Below are 19,748 nucleotides of genomic sequence, written 5' to 3'. Positions count from 1 at the left end.
GTTAGATCTGATCTGTACAGAGCCACAGAAACGTCTACAATTCAGTCCCAGTGGATCATGTATTTCCTAGATTACTTCATAATCTAGGTCATTTCAGCTCTTTTTTTTTTTTTTTTACTTTGGTAAATGGATTGCTCATTTTATCTTAATTTACGATACTACTGACAAAATTGGTTGGGTAAAATTAAGAATATAAATTGATTGTTATGATTATGCTAGCAATTGAGGAACTAAAGATAATTATTTCATTTAGTACATGTGAAATGTCCATACACTTGAAACCTTGCAAGCACAATTTGGGCTTATCAAGGGATGAAAATACCAAGACTCAGACTTTCTCTAGTGCTCCAAGTGTCTTAATTCTGAGAAAGATTTCCTCAGAACAGATTAAAGCATCCATATAGCTGCATCCAGAGTAACCTTCTGCAAATTCTAGCATGATGGGTCCTATCAAGTTGGGGAGAGCTCTACCAGGCAACACTGTGGAGTCTTCAAACAACTTTGCCAGGGAAAACCTGACATAACTCTGGGATGCCTACAGTGCTAAGCTGTGCAGGAATCTGTAGAGAAGCCCAGGACGGACTGAGAAGATTTAAAGAAACATTAGCTGCCCTTTCCCCTGGGAATGTGAGTTCTCAGTAGAGCCTTTTAATCTCATTTAGAGAACAACTACTCTTTTGGCATAAAAAGCAAAAAGCAGATTTGCAAAACAGAGAAACATTCTCCAGAGGTATTAATGCAGTACTTCTTCAGTTTAATATAAAATTTCTCTGATCCTTGAAAATAAACAAACAAACAAAATAACCATATATGTCTTAAAGAGATAACTCCTAGTCTGGCATGTTCACCCCATCGTTGTGTATGACAGCGAGGAACAAAAAGCAAAGAACATAATAAGAGTCTCAGAAAGCAGAGGTAAAAGGAGAAGCACCCAGCCACAGATGCCCACAGCTGGCTCTACTACTCACTTCCACTGCTAAACCTAACCATGTTAAGTGTAAAAAATCCCTATGAAATAGGCAATATAAACCACTACATAAGACATGTCTCTTCAAAAATAATGTTCTGCCCGAAGCATCGATCTCTTCCATTGTTTACCACTGCTTTCCAGGGAACCCCAAGATTCACACTCATGCCCACACCACAGCCTTCATTCTGTTAAAAGGCACTGGAAAGTCTCCGTTGAGACTGGCTTCTTGTATGCCATCAAGTACCATCCGCAACCCTGATATATTATTTTTGCTATATTATTATTACTGTTAGTACTACTACCATTATTACTATTTATAGAATTAATACATTACTCCATTATGTCATTGCACAGCCACAGCATGACCTTTTGAACTGTGTAAGTGTAAGAAAAATGGTGAATATTATAGGAGAAGAGAGGGGCCTGTAAGAGAAGAAACATTTCAAAACTGTTCCTCCAATTGGCTGAGAAAGTATTGCAATCATCACCAGGAATGTCAGCAAAAGCTAATAATCCCCCACGTAGAAATGACTTGTGCTGAGAAACCTCAGCACTTCAGTTCACACATCTACATTTCTGTTGAGTTTATATAGAAAACGTCTATAACTATGCTTTGGAGACAATCTGGAGAAAGAATTAAACTTGTGGAGTTTTGGGATGGATTCCAATGTGCTTCTGTAATAGACTTATTAACTGAAGCATGCTGCTCAGGGACTGTCTACAAAGCTGTCCTCCGATTCATGGTATTTCAGCTTAAATGCCCTATGTTATGCTACAACATGTTTCAGATGTCTGTCAAAAGCCTAATTGCATTTCTGGCATTGTTTTTGTCAGATTTTGTCAGTTGGGCAAGAAAAACACATTTGATCATAATTAAATAACAGTAACTTTTTTCTTTTAAAATCAAAGCACTGATTTTGTCCTTACCTAGACTGACTCTTGCTTGAAGACATTACAGGAGAGGAGACTGGTCTGGCTGGTGAGGATGTGACAGCTCCTAAATTAGGAGATCCAGATGTTGTCAGAGAGTGTGTTCTTCTTGACGACAAGGTGTTAGATGGAGAAGCATTAATAATAATATTTTGATCTATGGAGAAAACAAAAGTTTGCAGCACTATTACAGCTTCAGGCCCAACAAAAATGATTTCATTGATGTTCATAATTCATTAATGCTCGGTAAAACACTAAAGGGATGCTGGGATTCTAGATTTGTACCAAGACAGTCAAAAGATATGATCTGAATAATGCTTATATATGCATTTAGTCTGACAAGAAAGGAAGTGTTACTAAAACTAAATGAAAGAGCAATCATGAAAAAAAAAAATAATAATTTTAAAATTTTATAGCATTTGGAGTTTTGACTGTATAAGTAGTTTCTTATCATAAACATATCTTTAGCACCGTAAAAAATATCTGTATAAAAAGATTTTAAGCAAAACCCTGAGGGACTCTTAGGTACTGAAGCTATGTGTCTACCTGATTCTTCTTGCTCATCAATATCTTGAGGATCCGAACCACTTCTATTACGATATTCCTTACAGCTTTTTGCCTTCCGAGTGGCCATTTCATCATCAGTGGCCTCTCCACTTTCACCCTAGAAATGAAGTGAGCACCATAATAAACATCCTCAATACACTATTTTTTCATTATTTATCAGTGCAATCTGTAATTAGAACATGAGATGAATCAGCCATTATTACTTCTTTATTATCAGCCTTATTATTACTTATTATTTACTTAATTACTTATTATTACTTCTTTATTATCAGCCAAATTACTTCTTTAAGGCCAATAACTATGCTGTCAGTAAAACCATCTAAGTAGAAAAGAGACAACTTAATCATGATGAAGGATACATAATGACTGCAGGAACATCAGGTGCTAACTCAGTTTGATATCTCACAGAGGACTACAATGATTGTGCCTCTCTAAACTGGTCCAAATGGTTTTACACTATTCTACTGGTGCACGGGTGCCCTAAAGAGGATCAATCTTGTTATCTGGATCTCCCCTACCTGCATACTAGAAAAAGTGGATAGTGTTGAGCTGCTAGACCCTGCATTTTTCTCTGTTTCCTGGCTACTGCTGGAAGTCGTTGGGTCCAGAAAAGAAAGTGGAAATTGCCAAAGTCCGGTGTTCTTGTCAGCCATGTAAGATAAAACTGTATGCAATTGTAAGGCAGAAGAACTGAGGTGGTGTTTTCAGCAACGTGAAAATAAAAAGGAGCAAAGAAACCAACTACAGACTCCAAACATTACTTTGCAGGTTACTATTTTTGTTACTAACAATATCTTACCTTTATACTAAGGTAGCAGTTAAAGTTCCTAATACAATTCTGTCCCCCATCTGCTAGCCCCAGTGCCAATGTTTCCTGAGAATGCTTCAAGCATGACAAAAGAAACACAAACTAATGGAAAACTACAAGCCAAAAAAAAAAAAAAAAACCATGCTGCAATAAGCAGTTTTAAAATTATCATCTAACTTTGCCCTGGTTCACAATATAGCTAGCTAGCTACACAGTAGCTGTAGGAAGGAAACCTATCAGCCAGATAAGCAACAAAATACAATAATAACAAAATATTCTACCCTCATAAGTACTTTCTTCTTTTTCTTAGCTGCATTTATTCCCAGAGTGTTGTTTCTCTGAACACTAGGTTTCTCAGCGCTTTTGGTAAGCGTTCCTGTGCTTGTGTTTCTTGCACTCCATCGTCTGCCTCCGAAAAGTTCAACAGCCTGAGCCAAGGTTGGGCCTTCAAACCTTCCATCCTCCTACAAAAATTCTCAGCATTAACAAAACAAGAAGAATAACTGCCAAAAAACAGACACATTTTCTTAAGCAACAATACAGACATCTCTAAGGAACCAATGAAAGACAAAACAACAAGAGTAGGCAATTGTTACTTATTGCATGAATGCAATAGGGTTATTTTGTTTGCTTTTTTTTTTTTTTGGCCTTAACTCTCAGCATTCAATATTTCAGCATCCTCTACATGCACAGTCATTGCTTTCTCTTTAGTAAAACACTTATTCCAAAGCTCCAAATTTACAAAGAATTTCATAATAATAATGACAATAATAAAGATTTAACTTGAGTGTATCAAAAATATGCACCATTTGATGAAACATTATGTGGAGAACCAGACCTTGTTTACTCAAGCCATGTTACAAAGTTGGAGATTTGGCATTCAAGTTTAGTCTTCGTTTACTTATAATAGAAACTAATTGCATGACATTACGTTGTTGCTATCTTTGAACTTGTTTTATATAAAATCACACCATTTTTTACCTGGTAAAGGCTGACATACTGTTTCCGTAGCCACTGCAGTCTTTGATCAGGGAATCTCCTCATTTTTCTTACAGCTTTAGTCAATTCCAGCAATCCATCATATAGCATTCTGGCAGTATATTTTGGAGCAACAAAGTGCAGCAATTTATTATCAGTAGTCTGAAGTCCATAAAGTAGTGTTATACCATTTTCTTCAAGGGACATGTTACAAAGTTTATTCTGAACACACACAGTGTGCATATCAATGCCAGAGTGTCCCATATACACAGCCTTGGCTGAAAACAAATCCAGAAAACCTTCCACAAGTCCATTTAGTCCAGTATTGCCAAGAAACTGGTATTTACCAAGGTCAGCAGTATTACCCAGCACACTCAGTTTCGCCTTAGCATTTGCAGGGCAAACTGTTGTGGGTTTTGTCCAAGTCAAAGTACTATTGTCAGGCTGAAGCTGAAGAAAGCAACGTGCTGAAAGATGCGTCTCCTGGTCATAATGAATGACAGTCACCCCTTGCAGCATGAACTGGTGGACATCAGCTCTGATAGATAACACGTACCAGGGAATGAGTTCTATGCCATGGCAGAAAGCCTTTTGTTGTTCTTCTGTTGAGTTTGTGTCCCACTCCTTCAACTGCTCAAATATATCACTTTCAGAATCTGAAAGATCTCCAATTATAAATCTGTATGTGAACAAAGATGAGGGACTTATATTTAGTTTCGTAAACCCACTTCCTACCTAGTGAAGCACATAATTAATGTGCAGATGTATGCTATGACTGATTAATACTTTTTCTCGTACAGTTCAAATTAAAAAGAATACACGGACTTACAGGAACATCTGTAGATTTTACAATATTACAACTTATGTTACTGAAATTTTGAATTAAAAGATGTTGCTACTCCTTATAACTCCTGTAAAAATATAAATATGTTTTCTTAGAATTTTCCAAAGATTACATTAATAATAAATAAGTTGAGTTTGGATCTTAAAGTCAAGTGATTCCACTTTCTAAATCAATAGCACAAGATCACTTCAGTGGAAATATCAATAAGTATTGTATGTGGAAGCTGGTAACAAGATCTAGTGGAAGGAAGACAAGATTTTTAATCCCTTTAATATGCAGATTTAATGTGCAGACCTTTCTCTTATTAACACTTGTGAAATAGGGATTAAAATATATGCCTTCCTCAAAAGAATGCAGCACAAATGTTATCAGATACTTCCCATTAGAAAATTTAAATTTTATGTAAATAAAATTTAACATGAAACATTTATTATTTTTTTGAAATATTTTATGACAAGAAACACTGGATACAGAACAACAATATCTGCACTAATAAATGAAGTAGTTTAAATATAAATTATTCTGTACAGAAGCTTCTAGCATGTATGAATGAATGAATGTTCAAAAATTCAATACTGCTTTAAATTGAACATAAAAAGAGTAAGCTTCTCCACGTACAGCAGAACTAATGAAGCACATTTTCCTGAAGATACCCAAACCAGCTTGCTTTGCATATTCTTCAAGGCATCCTGTCCTAATACCCTCAATACCCCTCATATCGCCACAGTACTCTCAGCTCCTGCCCATGTCCTACCAGCTGAGTAAAAGGCAGTTCACATTATGACTTGTTCCAAGCCACATACACCATCTCACTGAGTGAAACACCACACATAACCATTAGGTCTTCCTCAAACTTTTCTCTCCCCAGAGCACTAATTCACTTGAATTTTCCCTTATTCCAGATATCAATGATTTCTCAGCCAATAGGCTGAGGGATTTTTGGTGATGTTGAGGAGACTGACAAACAAGGATAGAAAAACTGTATCAGCCTTAACTGTAGCTGTACTCCCTTAAGAAATCTTCCTAAATATAATGGTCATATCGTATACCTGAGCAGGTACAAACTGGTGTTAAATTTGCTGAGTCTTACTATGCTATATACATTATTTGCCTGGGTTATGCAAAATTCAAATTTTCAAATGAGACTAACAACTGAAGTGTCTCACTCCCCCATGCCCTCAAAATAATTAAAAAAGTCTCTGCAAAAATCCCAGAAAATGTATTCTGAGACTAAATGTGCATGGCCAAAGAAATTTTGTATACAAGAGGCCAAAATGGCAGAGCTTCGTTCATGCCTTATTTCACATTTGATAGCACTGGCATGCTGCAGATTAAAATGCACAAGAAGTAGGTAAACCAAGCGAATGCATGCAATCGTATGCAGAAACAAAACCTCTGACATTAGCTAGCAAAAGCGACGTAGCTATGAATTACTGAGAACAAACTTACAGAACTTGGTTTGAATCAGAAGCTTTCTTTACACGTGCTGCACTAAGATGCAAGGAAATGAGAAGAAAGGATAAAGGAATCATTAAAACAGATTGCAGTTTTAGAGGGGGAAATTGCATGGGATATGAAAAGGAAAAAACTTGATTCTTTTTCACTATTATTGTAAAAGATACTTACTATAATTAAGAAAGCTTAAAAAGGAAGATGGGTTCAGGCCAACAAAGAGATGTGACAAAGTTTAGAGCATCTTACTAGGACATTTGATTAACATTTCTATAAAAATTGTATTTCAAACTTGATTTTTTTCCTATTTGCCTTTATTTCTTTGAGAATTGTCAAGTAAGATTTCTAACAGAAATTAAAGTTTGATATTTGCTGGGCATATAAGGCAACTCAGGGTGATTAGACAAGTCTCTGACTATAGAGTGACGTTGAGTTTATTTGCAAACACAGCTGGGAAAATAATAGCTATAACCCAGTACCCACTTTTTTTTTTTTTTAGATGCCTTTCATTTTTTTCAAATCAAACTAATCAATTTTGCTGGGTTCATGTTCCACAATATTAATCTGAATCAGCAAAAAGCAAACTACTTGAAAATTTTCCTCGTAATTAAAAAAAAAAAAAAGACAATTATATTATAAGGTGTATTTTTCAGCTTTTATAGCCACAATAATACAATTATCAGGTAATAAATACTTTTTATAAAATTTTGATTATATAATACTTTATAGGAAATATAGCTTAGATCTCAAAAGAAAGGCTTTTAGTTGTTCATAGCATTAAAAATGAATCAAATATTGCAGCCTCCATACAACAGGGACAAGAGCACAAAGCTCTTCTGCCTCTCTACAGGAATTTATTTCTGTCTCACCCAGCTCTCAATGCCCGTGAAAGAGATGGCAAGAAAATAAGGAATTGAAGTAAATTAACACTTTCACAGATCATTTTTCTACAAGTCATTACGACGTTGAAATCAGCACTTACTGCACCAGAACTACAGGCACTAATAAACAGTATAGCCAATGACTTGAATCAGGAAGCTGCAGTTCTGTTTATTTCAATTTGAAACTTTAATTTCTATGTCATATTAACTTTTTTTTTTTTTAACATTAATTCCTACTTTAGTTAGAGTGGAACTTACTAACTTATATTTAAACATGAAGCATAAATAACTAATTTACCAAGAACTGATTTCATAAACATGTAACAAAGATAACTTTATTTTCCCCATATTTTTATTTTATATTTAAATTCTGCTTTGTGTATCCAAGTGAAAGGCTGATTTCCCTAGCTCATTCTTTATTTGAACTGAGAGTTAAAAGCAGATTTCAAAGTATATTAATTAAAAAAAATAATTTCTGGAAGAAAGTGTTTAAACTGCAGTAGGTCAAGAGACAACATAAATGGACAAAGTGGAACTGTCTTTCTTGGCATAATCTACTGTGCCACTGTCCAGAAGGAACCAAAGCCAGATGTGAATAATTCTATTAGAAACCATTCTTTCAGGAAATAATCATTATTTATTTGAAATGAGGTTTACAATTGCATGTTAATGAAATAAATGCATTTAAAACAGGAAGAGGGTAGTTCCTTCTCAGGCAGTCACTTATTAGATTTTTTGTGTAAGTAGCTGAAATAGGTTGGATATTTCTGAACATACGGGTATTTTACATTACTTCACCTCTGAACAGTATGGTTCTGATACTCAGTTTGAAGTTATTTTAACAGGTACCTGGTTTAAAGCTGACCTACCTATGTCTATATGGGCTGCAATTTCACTAAAGCAACACTCAGTCAAGTGACATCATAAACTTTGCATTTAGCATATTTCTTGTTGGTGAATAGTACAGAATATACTGGGTCTTCAAAGCGAAAATCTGGGATTTTTGAACACTGAGCTCTTTAACGGGGCACAATCAAGTAAACATCTAGGCAAAATAGCAAGACTAAACCAAAATGAAATTTCAAAATCTGGAATTACTTACAAACATCTTCTGGTCATAATTTTAAAGCCTCAAATGAACACGACCTTAAAAGAAGTGGTCCTATGAGCAATAATAAATAACCCTTATTTTGGAAAGGACATGACGCTGCTCTAGTGTGCAGAATATAATGTTCTGAGCTCTGATAACAGATATGTCCCGGTGCTATTCCTGGCACCACAGATCAAAATTGTAATCGTAACTGTGGATTTTTAAAGCTCTATGTGTAAGATGAAAGGGATTTACCCTTATCACTAGAGGAAGTAATTACATCATGAGGGAAAATATAACTATACAGAGAGTTCCCAAGCATTTGAGTAGCAGATACTTAGCATAATTCCAGGCAGAAAAGGTTTTGACTTGGAAGACGATAAATAAAAGGGAAGAGGTTAAAGTCGCCTATGTTTCTATAATGAGCCTTGATAAAAATGAAATTAAACATGAAAAATGTGAAATATACAGACTGAGACAGAAAATGAGACCTACTGGTACCGGTTTCTGTCCTTCAAAGAGTTTTTTCTTGAATCACTTCCTTCACTAAAATTTTCTTCACCCTCTTCAGATTCCAAACTGCGATTACAGCTCCGAATAGTTTGGAATATATTGTTTGCTGTTGATTCTTTTTCTGGATTATTTAAACCATCTTGGCCTACTCGTTGCAAGAAATTATCTTGTCCACTGTAATCTGAAACAAACTAAAGATGTCTATAAGGTTAGTATTGTAACAACAGAAACACTAGAACACTGTCATCTACTTCTCACTGGAGGATTTTTTTACAAGAATTAAGAATATTTATTTCCAAGTAGCTTCTAATGGGATTTTATACCTAATTCTAATCCCAAATGGACCAAATCACTGCATAAATCAAGTAACAAGTTTCAATAACTCTCTGTAGACTTTTTAAAAGCCTAGGCTTTAATCTTTTTATGTAACAGGGAGGTTTTTTTTAAAAAGAAAAATTGAAAAAAAAATCAAAGGAATTGCTTTGTTTCATAAAGGAAAAACTCAATCCATTGAGCTTCTGAACTCTGTTTTTAAGGAACTGAAAACCTTCCAATTCCCAATAAGCTATGCAGAGGTCAGAGCATTTAACAGAAAATAGATGCACCTTTAAGTATTTACATACTTATTTTACCTAAGTATAAACATCGTCCTTTGGTACAGATAGTAATTTCTCAGTACACCTATATCAAACTATTTATAAATAACCAAATTTATATTGCTACAGTTACTATCAGAATTAAATAGAGGTCCATATAACTGAGCTATGGATAATAGTGGTTTAGGAAACTCTAATTAGATGATGATCTCATATAAAATAATAAATAATATCAAATAATGCACTGGATGGCTATGAACATAACCTCTTAGAGTATCAGTCCTACTTACCTCTAATGTTTCTTCCTGGGAATTGTACCGTGGACAGAGTCTGATGAGGCTTGATGCTCCATCCAAAATTTCACAAAGCTCTTTTAAAAATACACCACAGAAAGGAACTACTTTACAGCCTGGAATATTGAGTGCCCGGTTGATCACTTTCTTGTACTCTGATGATGACTCATGTTGTGCCATAGCATCTTTCAGACTTCGCATAGTTTCAATATCAGACTGGTCCATAAATTGCCACATTTTTAAAACTTTTCTGGATCTATTGCAAAAAGAGATCATAACTGTTATTTTAAAAAAAAAGTACACTGAAGTTCAACACTTGCAGCATACATATAATAATGGAAATTATTATCATTACTCAGAAATGAATCACATTCAGCTAATTATTTTTATGAAAATTCTGGTTAGTAGGCCACTTCTACCCTTTGAATTATCAAACACCTAGGAAAAATAAGAAAAAAATGAAAGAAATGGCATAAAGACAAATCAGATGGTTTATTACAAATTCCTTTAGCTGTATTATGAATAAATAATCAATAAAGTGAACAAAAGTAAATATACATATTTAAAATATTTTACATTGACTTCTCCCCATTTCATTCAAACTCTGCCATGGAAATAAATAAGTCAAGATCATTTTCCATCTCTCAGGCACCAATGCAGTGCTGCAGATGAATCTTTGATTTCAAACAGAAATGGCTCCTGGTGCTCCCTGAGAAGGACTTCTAGCACTGCTGGAGGTCTCCCCCCTTCTGAGCTGCATGTTTGTGTGAAGGCATGGCCATCCCTGGCCCCACACTTACCAAAAGGTTTGTAGAAACACTAACAGCTGAATGTCCTTAACCCTGCTTTCTGTCCTAATCCTGGAAACACCGCAAATTGTGCACCAGCCTTGCTCTTTGGTTTCCCTTTTGCTGTGTAGATGCATTACAGATAAAATTAAGCCCTTAGTTTGTTTTGCATTTTTCCTCACAACTTACATGGCTAGGAGACTGTGGATGCATTCTGCTGAAAAAGACTCCTTGTGTCTATGAGTGTTTCAAATGTGTTTTATATACCAAGAATGTAAATAAATAGCTCAATAGAATCCTTACTAAACCACAAAGACCGACAATACAAACACATTAAAGCTTTGTTACACAAACATGAAATACAAGGAGGGTCAGAGCTAAGAGATGGGAAATCTGATCTTAACTCTTCCCTCTTCAGTCTAATTTGCTGCCCAGTAAACTGCACAGCCCAGCAAAGACAGCGCCTTTCCACCCACCTGGCCCCATACAAGCCCACAGCTCTGCGGGAAGGCTACCAACATGTCTTTAACACCATACTCTGTCTTTCTCCTGGAGACACAGCAGGTCTGGCTATATAGGAACATTGCAGCACAAGACCCCTGCATCAGTCAGTGTAAATAAACTTGAAGAGTTTAAAAAAAAAAAAACACACAACTTCTAGCTGTTTTGGGGGTGGTATTTTGGTAGGTTTTTTATTTTATTTTATTATTTTTTGTTGTTATTGTTTCATTTTACAATTTAAGACTGACTCTGTTAGAACGTTATCATGATTATCTTTGACTTGTGTTCTGGAAACTCCCACCCCAAGTTACATTCGCTTTAGTCAGTGTTAGGCAAACCATAAATTTTTTCCCATCTTCCTTCCACATTTAAAAAATTTCTGTTTAAAAATGTATGTTTTTTAACATATCATATTTAACATTTACCAGAAAAACTGATGGTGTCTCCCAAGCATTTTGAAAAAAATGCCTTTTAGCATGTTTAATTTTTTTTAAAAAGGGATTATTAGAAAGTCACAGGGTGAGATGATGTAATTTACCAACAGATTTCTGTTCAGTCCATTGTTCTCCAGAGACATCTGCTTAACAGAAGTTGCAGTGTAATCTATCACTGAAAAGCCATTTAAAAAAGAGTTGCCAGTACCTTAGCCCTGCCAAAAACTCCATTACAGCATTGTAGTTGCCCATATTCCAGCAGCATTTTGCCACATGTACTAAATATGAGAAGACTTCTCGTTTCTCCTCCATAGAACCTGCAGTCAGGATCAGCCAGGTAACCCATGAGCTCACCTTGTAAAATAAAATGGACAGTACAGTCAGCCAGAGCAATGTTACTTGGAGCATTTGTGCACATCTAATATCTTTTTTCTCATTTTCCTTCTGCAAGGACAGTATCCGAGAAAAGACTATGAATGCACTTATGGCCATATCTCACATGCGTTACAAACACACCCGACACACAGACAAACTTGTGTTCCACAGTTAAATCATTAACTATTCTGATAATACTTAAAAAACAAAACAAAACAAACAAAAAAAAAAACCAACTATACAGTAACAGATATTTTTCAGGTCACCGAAGAAGATGGCAGCTTAAGCTAGTGATGATTTCGAAAGCTGTCAGAGAGATCTGTAATGTAAATTCCCATTAACCCAGCTTACAAATCTCAGCCTCACCCTTGTTCTTACAACATGGAAAAGTTGATAAACTGTGTTTTTATTTTCATGCACTAAATGCTTAAAATAATTAATACTACCTCTTTGCAAAATTATAAAAGAAGTAAAAAATAAGAAATTTCAGTTTCCTAAGTGTGACCATTCTACTCGCTTTTGTTTGATGATTAATTAATGCCAGAATTAGGAATTAACTTATTACAAGATTCTATTTGTATTAAGAAAAAAAAAAAGTTAAACTTTCATTTTAACAGTGTGCAGATTTTCTTTCCAGTTTATGTTCCCACAACATCCATAAAGAGTAGTTATATTTCACATGGCAACCTAATTCAAATCATCTATTCCTTTTTACAGTATAATTCCCCAGGGCTTCATTTTTGTCATTGTGTAAACACTTAGAAAGCAATAAACGTGATTTGTTTACTGACATCGAGTTCTATTCTTTGGTCCTGAAGGACTCAAGTGTTTACAGGCAATAGTAGTGTAAGGAGAGGCTTATAAAAACTGGAAAATGCTAGCTTACCTCTCACGGGGCATAGACTGTTTTATTTAAAAAAAAAAAAAGTGTAAGAAATAAAATGAAAATGCATTTATAAGAAAAGAGAACCACTAAAAATATATAGATAGGACTTCCATTTATGCAAGTCTACACAGACACAATGTTTGAGTCTCACTCCTGAGGGAGAACAGCCAAAGAATATGAAAAATACGAGTTGCTAGTTAATCTTCCTGACACCCAAACCAACTGAGAACAACAAATGAGGAATATGCAAATGAGAAAAGCCCCAGCTCCAACATATGCAACGTATATGGCTATAAAAAGGAATAAAATTGAATTCCCAAAGAAATGAGGCTATAAACTCATTCTGTCTCATCCTCAGGGATGCGTACCATAAGGTTGGGGACACTCTAACAGGACCTGAGGATCAGAGAACAGACCCGTTCAGTAGCAGCGTTCTACCTGCTCCAACCCTCACCAAACAAAGTGGTTATGGAAGGTAGGAGCTGCAAGAAACACGCTTCCTGTCTAGCAGTAATCAAAAGATAAGAGGTTAGCTCTCGCTTCAGTAATTACTGTATGTTTTTATAACTAACATCTAACAATAGAAAAGACTTAGTAGAAGCAGATAGCCGGTACAGAGCTTTCAACAAAGGAGGAACAAACACCAGAGATACATGTTGTACATGTAAATATGCTCAAGGTGCTTTCCCAATCACAGCCTTTATGCAGACTGTTGTTATAGAGGCCACAACACACAAAAAAAAAAAATAATACAGCTATGAATATTGGCTGCCCTATAAGAGATACATTAAATCACTGCACCAGGTCTGAATGAGAACTTCAATTTGGTTGAAATTTTATCTGAAGTGCTCTACTGGTTATTCCTAAAATGTAAAAACTAAATCAGCTAAGAAGTGCATACCTGAAGAGGATCAGGGTATGGAAAAATACAAAAAACAGAACTGCATGACACAAGGGTCAGACAAGAGCACATACAGAATAAACTGATATTAAGTAAATGCATAAAAATAATCAGAAATTGTGAAACAAACCAGTTAAATCTGGGATTCAAGGTTGTCATAAACCTGTTTGTGTGTGCTGGAACAAAATTACATGTTGATTTTGGATATTATTCTCACTTTCCAGAAATGGCTCTATTAGAGAATACAAATGCTAAACACGCAATAATAATAACACAGAAAAAATAATAACATTTATCTGTTATGAAAAACCAAGTGTGGTAATGACAGTTTGATTAATCTGTGTTTAATTATTTTAGATAATAATATAATTTTAATCAGATCTGTTTTAATCTAAGGTAATAGAGATGTAATGGTCAGGGGAGAACGGTATCAAAACTGATAAAGAATGTCTAAAAAGGCTTTTGAATTTAGACTCCTCACTAAGAAGCAACTTGAATCTAGGACAGTTACTTGTTGAAATTTTATTTAATAGAGAGTTTAGAACTGCTATAAACAGTTATGATGATCTCTTACAAACACTGTAAAACAAACAAAAAATGATAAAGGTCAGCATGAGCAAGCCTTTGCAGCCTCGAGATGGCATATGTATATGTAAGAGCAAACTAAGGGTGCAAAAGGCAGTAGTCTCCCATGAAGTTTATGCTCACTCCTTCTGCAGGACAAGAATAGACTTACAGGAAGAGCAGAAAACATTTAGAAAATCTTTCACTAAACAAGAAGGAAAAATAAAGTGTCTGAATATCCAAACTACAAAACATAATGGGCAAAGGAAAATATAAAGCTCTGGGCAGATTCAAGAGACGGAACTGAACGTCTAAAGATGCACCACACCACCAAAAAACACTGAACATGCCTGCTTTAGAATCTGCAGAATTTCCAAATTTTCTGGAGATGAGGAGCAGGCTGTGAGGTTTCTGTCAGAGGCAGATAAGAGAAAATTTCATTCATATTGTTTCATATGTTGCTGAATTTAGGAATGAAATAAAATTGTCCCTCTGTGTATGCTACAGGCTGCATTTAATTTTCATATGGCTTTTATGTCATATTTAGTAGTAGCCAGGAGTATAAATTGACTTTTCTGGTGGTTCTGAATAGCATCAGCTCTCCATAAAATTTTTCTTCAAATTATGAAGAGACTTTTAGTTCATTAATCTGAATGCACCATATAACACCCAGAAAGGGGTATTTTTTTCTTAAAAAGCACAATAGCCTAGTACTCCAAAATGGATTTCTTGGGAGGTTTCATCACTGAGATTAGAAGTGAGGCCACTAAAAGGCAACAGCACTGTCACAGAGGAGGCAGCAGAGAAAAGGAGCTGTGAACAAAGGCCATTTCATTTCATTCAGTGATGTTTTTGCTGAGCACTGTGGCTAATATCTGCAACAGCTTTCCTACTCTGTGCTTTTCAAGTTGAGGACAGCTGGAAAAGGAAGAGAGTTCAGTCAGGTAACAGAGCTGAGGGAGCATTACTCCCAAATTAAATGTTGCCCTGGAGCCCAGCTAGGAAGCAAGCATAGAATTAACAAGCAGAACTATCAGTTATCCATTTAAAATGCCACAGGGGACATTTATCATAGAAATTTTGAAGGTGGGAAATCTGCTTGAATCAGAAGGCTTTAAAGGAGCAGAAAACTGAAGCTGAACTTTAGCTGACTGAGGTCACTTCCCAGCTCTAAATGCCCTGAAAATTTTATTCTGCCCAGGCAGATTGAACTGATGGATCCAAAAACTTTATCCTGAAGATCAATATTCTGAAGCTCTTAAATGCATACTGAAATAACTTCTGTGTGGCATTAATTTGATGTGATCATTCATAATGGCCATAGCTAAAATGAACCACATGCAACCAACACTGGAATGCAGGTAAGTTGAAAGAACCGTCATCTTCAGGAAACATCATGTATGACAGCTGAGAAGAAACTTAGGTATGTTAATTAAAACATACACACATTAAACTATACTCAGTAGGCATACTCCTGAATTTGCTATTTACTGAAAAATATGTGAGCTGTCCAGAGAACATGCTCAAAGGTATGCCTCCATAGGAATCACTGACATTCTCAAACAACTGTATGCTGGATCCCCAAAGTACCTTATAATGCATATAATGCATTTTTGCTGCCTGGGATGCATAAAGCTTCCTCTCCACAGATGGTATTCAAGAACTTTTTACAAGGGTGTGGAGTGGTAGGACAAGGAGTATGACTTTAAACTGAAAGAGGGGATATCTGATATAAGGAAGAAATTCTTCACTATGAGGGTGGTGAGGCACTGGAATATGCTGTCAAGAGAAGCCGTGGGTGCCCCATCCTTGAAAGTGTTCAAAGCTAGGCTGGATGGGGCTTTGAGCAACCTGGTCTAGTGGGAGGTGTCCATGCCTATGGCAGGCGGGGTGGAACTGGGTGGTCTTTAAGGTCCCTTCCAACCCAAACCATTCTGTGCTTCTACAATTCTATGAACTAACAAGCTCTTCAAGATTTTCATTCAAATGAAGGTTCAGAAGTGTCATTCCTCAGATGCTGTCTATGTTCATCTGAGCTAGCTGCATCTCACATAACAGAAGAGCAGAGAACAGCCCTGTACGGAAATTACCTGGAAGTTGTAACGAAAACCCTGTTTTTCCACCTTGGCACGCCAAGTAGCACAGACTGTGTTTTGCAGTGGACTTGTTCTCTATTGCTAAAGCCAAGTGTGATCTCTACTTCCAAGAGGGGGCTTCCAGCATGAGGAACTGAGCAATAGGAGGCTCCTTCCTGGCCAGAAGCAGACACTGACTTCTGGACACTTCAGCTAGCTGGATACAGAACTGGAACCTCTTCTTCCAGCAGTTCCTTCCTGGGTGGCTTGCAGAGCCACTAGCTGCATCGCACACGAGGAGCACCTCACCCAAGGACGAAATCCCATCAGACAGCCAGCTAGTTATCAGGCTGCAGCTACGGCAGCACGAAGGCTTTGCAGCTGCTGCGATGCCTGAACAAACCGGCTCTGGGACCAGAGGCAGTACACCCCAGCCAAAAGAGTGTTCAATAGCAGCCTTGCCAAAAAGATCAAAATACTTTGCAAGTATTCCTCAGAATCAGCAGTAACACTTTTTGGATCAAGTTTTTGTGTTAGATATCCCATTAACACCAAATCACAATCTACATATTGATATTTTTAAGATGATTTCCTTAGTTTATTTTTTTCACAGTCTACTTATATAATTCTGTTTACGTAACTCATTTTAAACTCCCTTTAGAACAGAAATCATCACAGCAAGCCTATAATTAGATTTCCGCTGCAGTGCTGATGAGTCTGAAAAGTATGAGAAAATGTATCCTGGCTTCATTACTATAATCCACATGACAGCAAGACACAAGAAAAGTCATAAATTGAAACACAATCCACTCAAGTTGATAATAACATCCGTCTTCCCATTCAGATGGATAAAAACAAGTGTCTTTCAGGGTTACTACACTGCAATATTAAATAGTAAAAAAAAAAAAAGTATCAAATAGATACTTAGTGAAGATTTAAGTATTTTCTAGTCATCAAATACAGATAAGCACTTGAACATTATGCCAAATTTCAGTTTGTAAAGAAGCCTCATTAAGAAGTTTTCAGAAGTACAAGAGCCTCCTTTAAATTTGAGCCTGAGCACAACAGTATCTGCATCAGACAAGTGGGCAATGCAAACTGAAGCTGATGAATGATCTCAGGCACAGTAACACATATTGATCTATACAATTCTAGGTGTTTTTTGTTTTGTTTTGTTTTGTTTGTTTTTAATTACACTACCCCAGCTCTTATGTTTCCAAGGCTTTTTCAGCAATTCCCATGTTACATACTTCAGAGGGTAACGCTACATGGAAGAAATGATGTCTTCTATTTTTATATTACATTTTTAGCAACTTCATAATACTTGGGAGATGCAGCTTTCATAGGTGAACTTAGCTAATGCAGCTGTCTACCTGAAGTTTAACATTTACCACTGGTACCAAGTTAAAAAAGATTACAATACATACCTTCTCTAGCACCAACCGTGTTAAAATAAGCCATGAACTTCTTGCTAGAATAAACTGTAACTGATTCAACTACTACCTACACCGAAGCAAGAAAGATAGCAATTTTAATACTGACTAACTGAGGAGTTTCATGAGGGACTTCTCTGTATGGGAAGTCTCTGAATACAAAACAAGAAGTTGATTTTGCAGTTACCCAAAGGGTAAGCACGACAATCTGTAACCCATTTAGCCAAGCTATTCTGCTTGTAATGATCTTGTTTGACAAACCAGGAAATTTAAGTAAAACCTGAAAAACACGAAAAATCCATGTAAAACAATAACCCTCATCAATTAAGCAGTATTTATGGTAAGAGGAAGAAACTTACATTATCTTGTTTAATAGTATAATTCTTATTATATCAGTGTACCCTGATTTCTCCCTCTTTAAAAAAAACATAATTCACCTCTCACAATATTAAAAAAATTCTTTCCAGAAACTAAAATTATTGTTAAGGGAAGTTATTCTTAAAACTATATGGAGCAAATTCATGTTTACGAGGCTTTTAAAAACTGAGTATGCAGCGTTAGCACTGATCAGATGGCACCCATGAGTTCCTTTGTACTGCAAAAGGCACAAACCCATCAGTGCATACTGATGATTGTAAGGGTCCAAGAATTGAACACAGCATTGCCTTATACTAAACAGGCTTCACTAAAGTTTCTTTATCAAGTTTTTGGGCTTTCAGTATAATATGCAACATAATTTTCAGATGCGTTTTTAAAATCTGTGTATTTTAAATTGCAAGTCTTATGAACAGATGGTTCACTTTACATGCTTGAGTGAAATTATATAACCTTACAAAGAACATTTACCATTTTAAATCTGATTAAACACTATTCCAAACAAGGACTGGAAACAGTTTGATATTCGTACAAACACAATCTTTTAAAAAGTATTATGCAAACCCATTTAGGCACTGCAAAAAAATGCTGAACTAAGAGACAGAGCGCAATATTTATTTACATTCCATAATTTCAGTAAAATGATATGTCTCTGTTTTGTGAGTAGGGGATTTAAATTTTGTCTTGAATGACAATGAAGAAAACTTACAAATTTAACCCATTAAAATAAAACTATTGTTATAATTTATTTTGCCAAATAGCCAGATTTGTTATTAACTTTACTGAATCCAGGAACAGCTTAGTAAATGCTGAAATCACATCCATAGCAGTGCTGCTCTGGAGTAGTTCAGACATTTTAACCTTCTTCTTTGGCATCTTAGTCTTTCAAAAAATCACCTTATGTATTGAACTTCTTATTTTGTATTCTCACTTCTACAGCTAGACTAAGATCAGGCTAGCTGTTTGAATGATCTTTCAATCTGGTACAACTTTCGGTCTGAAATGTCACAATTGCTTCATATGAATATCTCAGCGTGGAATATTAAATGCTTCGTTCTAACTTTTTATTGCTTTCTTTTACTTGAAGCTGTGGCCAGAAAAGGTCAAGTTAACAAAACAGCCTCTTTCCATGTTTGTATAAAGCAATGCTCGAAGTTATTTAAAATGTTAGCAAACATATGCTTTCAACATATAAATTGAAATTGTGTTGCTTTTGTAGAGAGAGACAGGCTGGGAGTAAAAACCATAAACGTGCAAGAGACTGGAAGGGCAAGGATATGGAAAAAATAAAAATAAAAATATAAAAGGAGGTGCCCAGGAAGAGTGTGGAATAAAGGTAAATACACAAAGGAGAATACATGGTAATGCACAGGAATCAAAAAAAGAGATGGAAAAAAAGTATGTTGTTACAATTTTCAGGGTCCTAAAACCTGCTTAGCTACCATTCTCCTAATCTTTTCCTAGCTACCAAGGCTCTGCTAACTCTATAGAATC

At 35.8% G+C, this 19,748-nt stretch overlaps 1 protein-coding gene across 10 annotated transcripts in view; it reads right to left on the bottom strand.

Moving 5' to 3' along the window:
• The window catches only part of PLCE1 (phospholipase C epsilon 1), a 157,987-nt gene that overhangs the window by 32,514 nt on the left and 105,725 nt on the right, over window positions 1–19,748 (bottom strand). For 6 of the 10 annotated variants that reach the window (XM_067000774.1, XM_067000773.1, XM_067000779.1 and 3 more), the window contains 8 exons: window positions 11,854–11,999; window positions 9,920–10,178; window positions 9,016–9,224; window positions 6,547–6,588; window positions 4,257–4,932; window positions 3,557–3,739; window positions 2,447–2,564; window positions 1,898–2,057 (listed from right to left, as the gene is read on the bottom strand). In XM_067000774.1, coding sequence (XP_066856875.1) covers window positions 1,898–2,057; window positions 2,447–2,564; window positions 3,557–3,739; window positions 4,257–4,932; window positions 6,547–6,588; window positions 9,016–9,224; window positions 9,920–10,178; window positions 11,854–11,999 — 1,793 coding nt within the window. The remainder of the gene's footprint in view (window positions 1–1,897; window positions 2,058–2,446; window positions 2,565–3,556; window positions 3,740–4,256; window positions 4,933–6,546; window positions 6,589–9,015; window positions 9,225–9,919; window positions 10,179–11,853; window positions 12,000–19,748) is intronic. The other 4 variants (XM_067000776.1, XM_048069311.2, XM_067000778.1 and 1 more) reach the window with 1 other exon arrangement.

This window comes from Anser cygnoides, chromosome 7 (genome assembly GCF_040182565.1).
Source record: "Anser cygnoides isolate HZ-2024a breed goose chromosome 7, Taihu_goose_T2T_genome, whole genome shotgun sequence".
NCBI lineage: Eukaryota > Metazoa > Chordata > Aves > Anseriformes > Anatidae > Anser > Anser cygnoides.
This window is presented reverse-complemented; position numbering and strand designations above follow the sequence as displayed.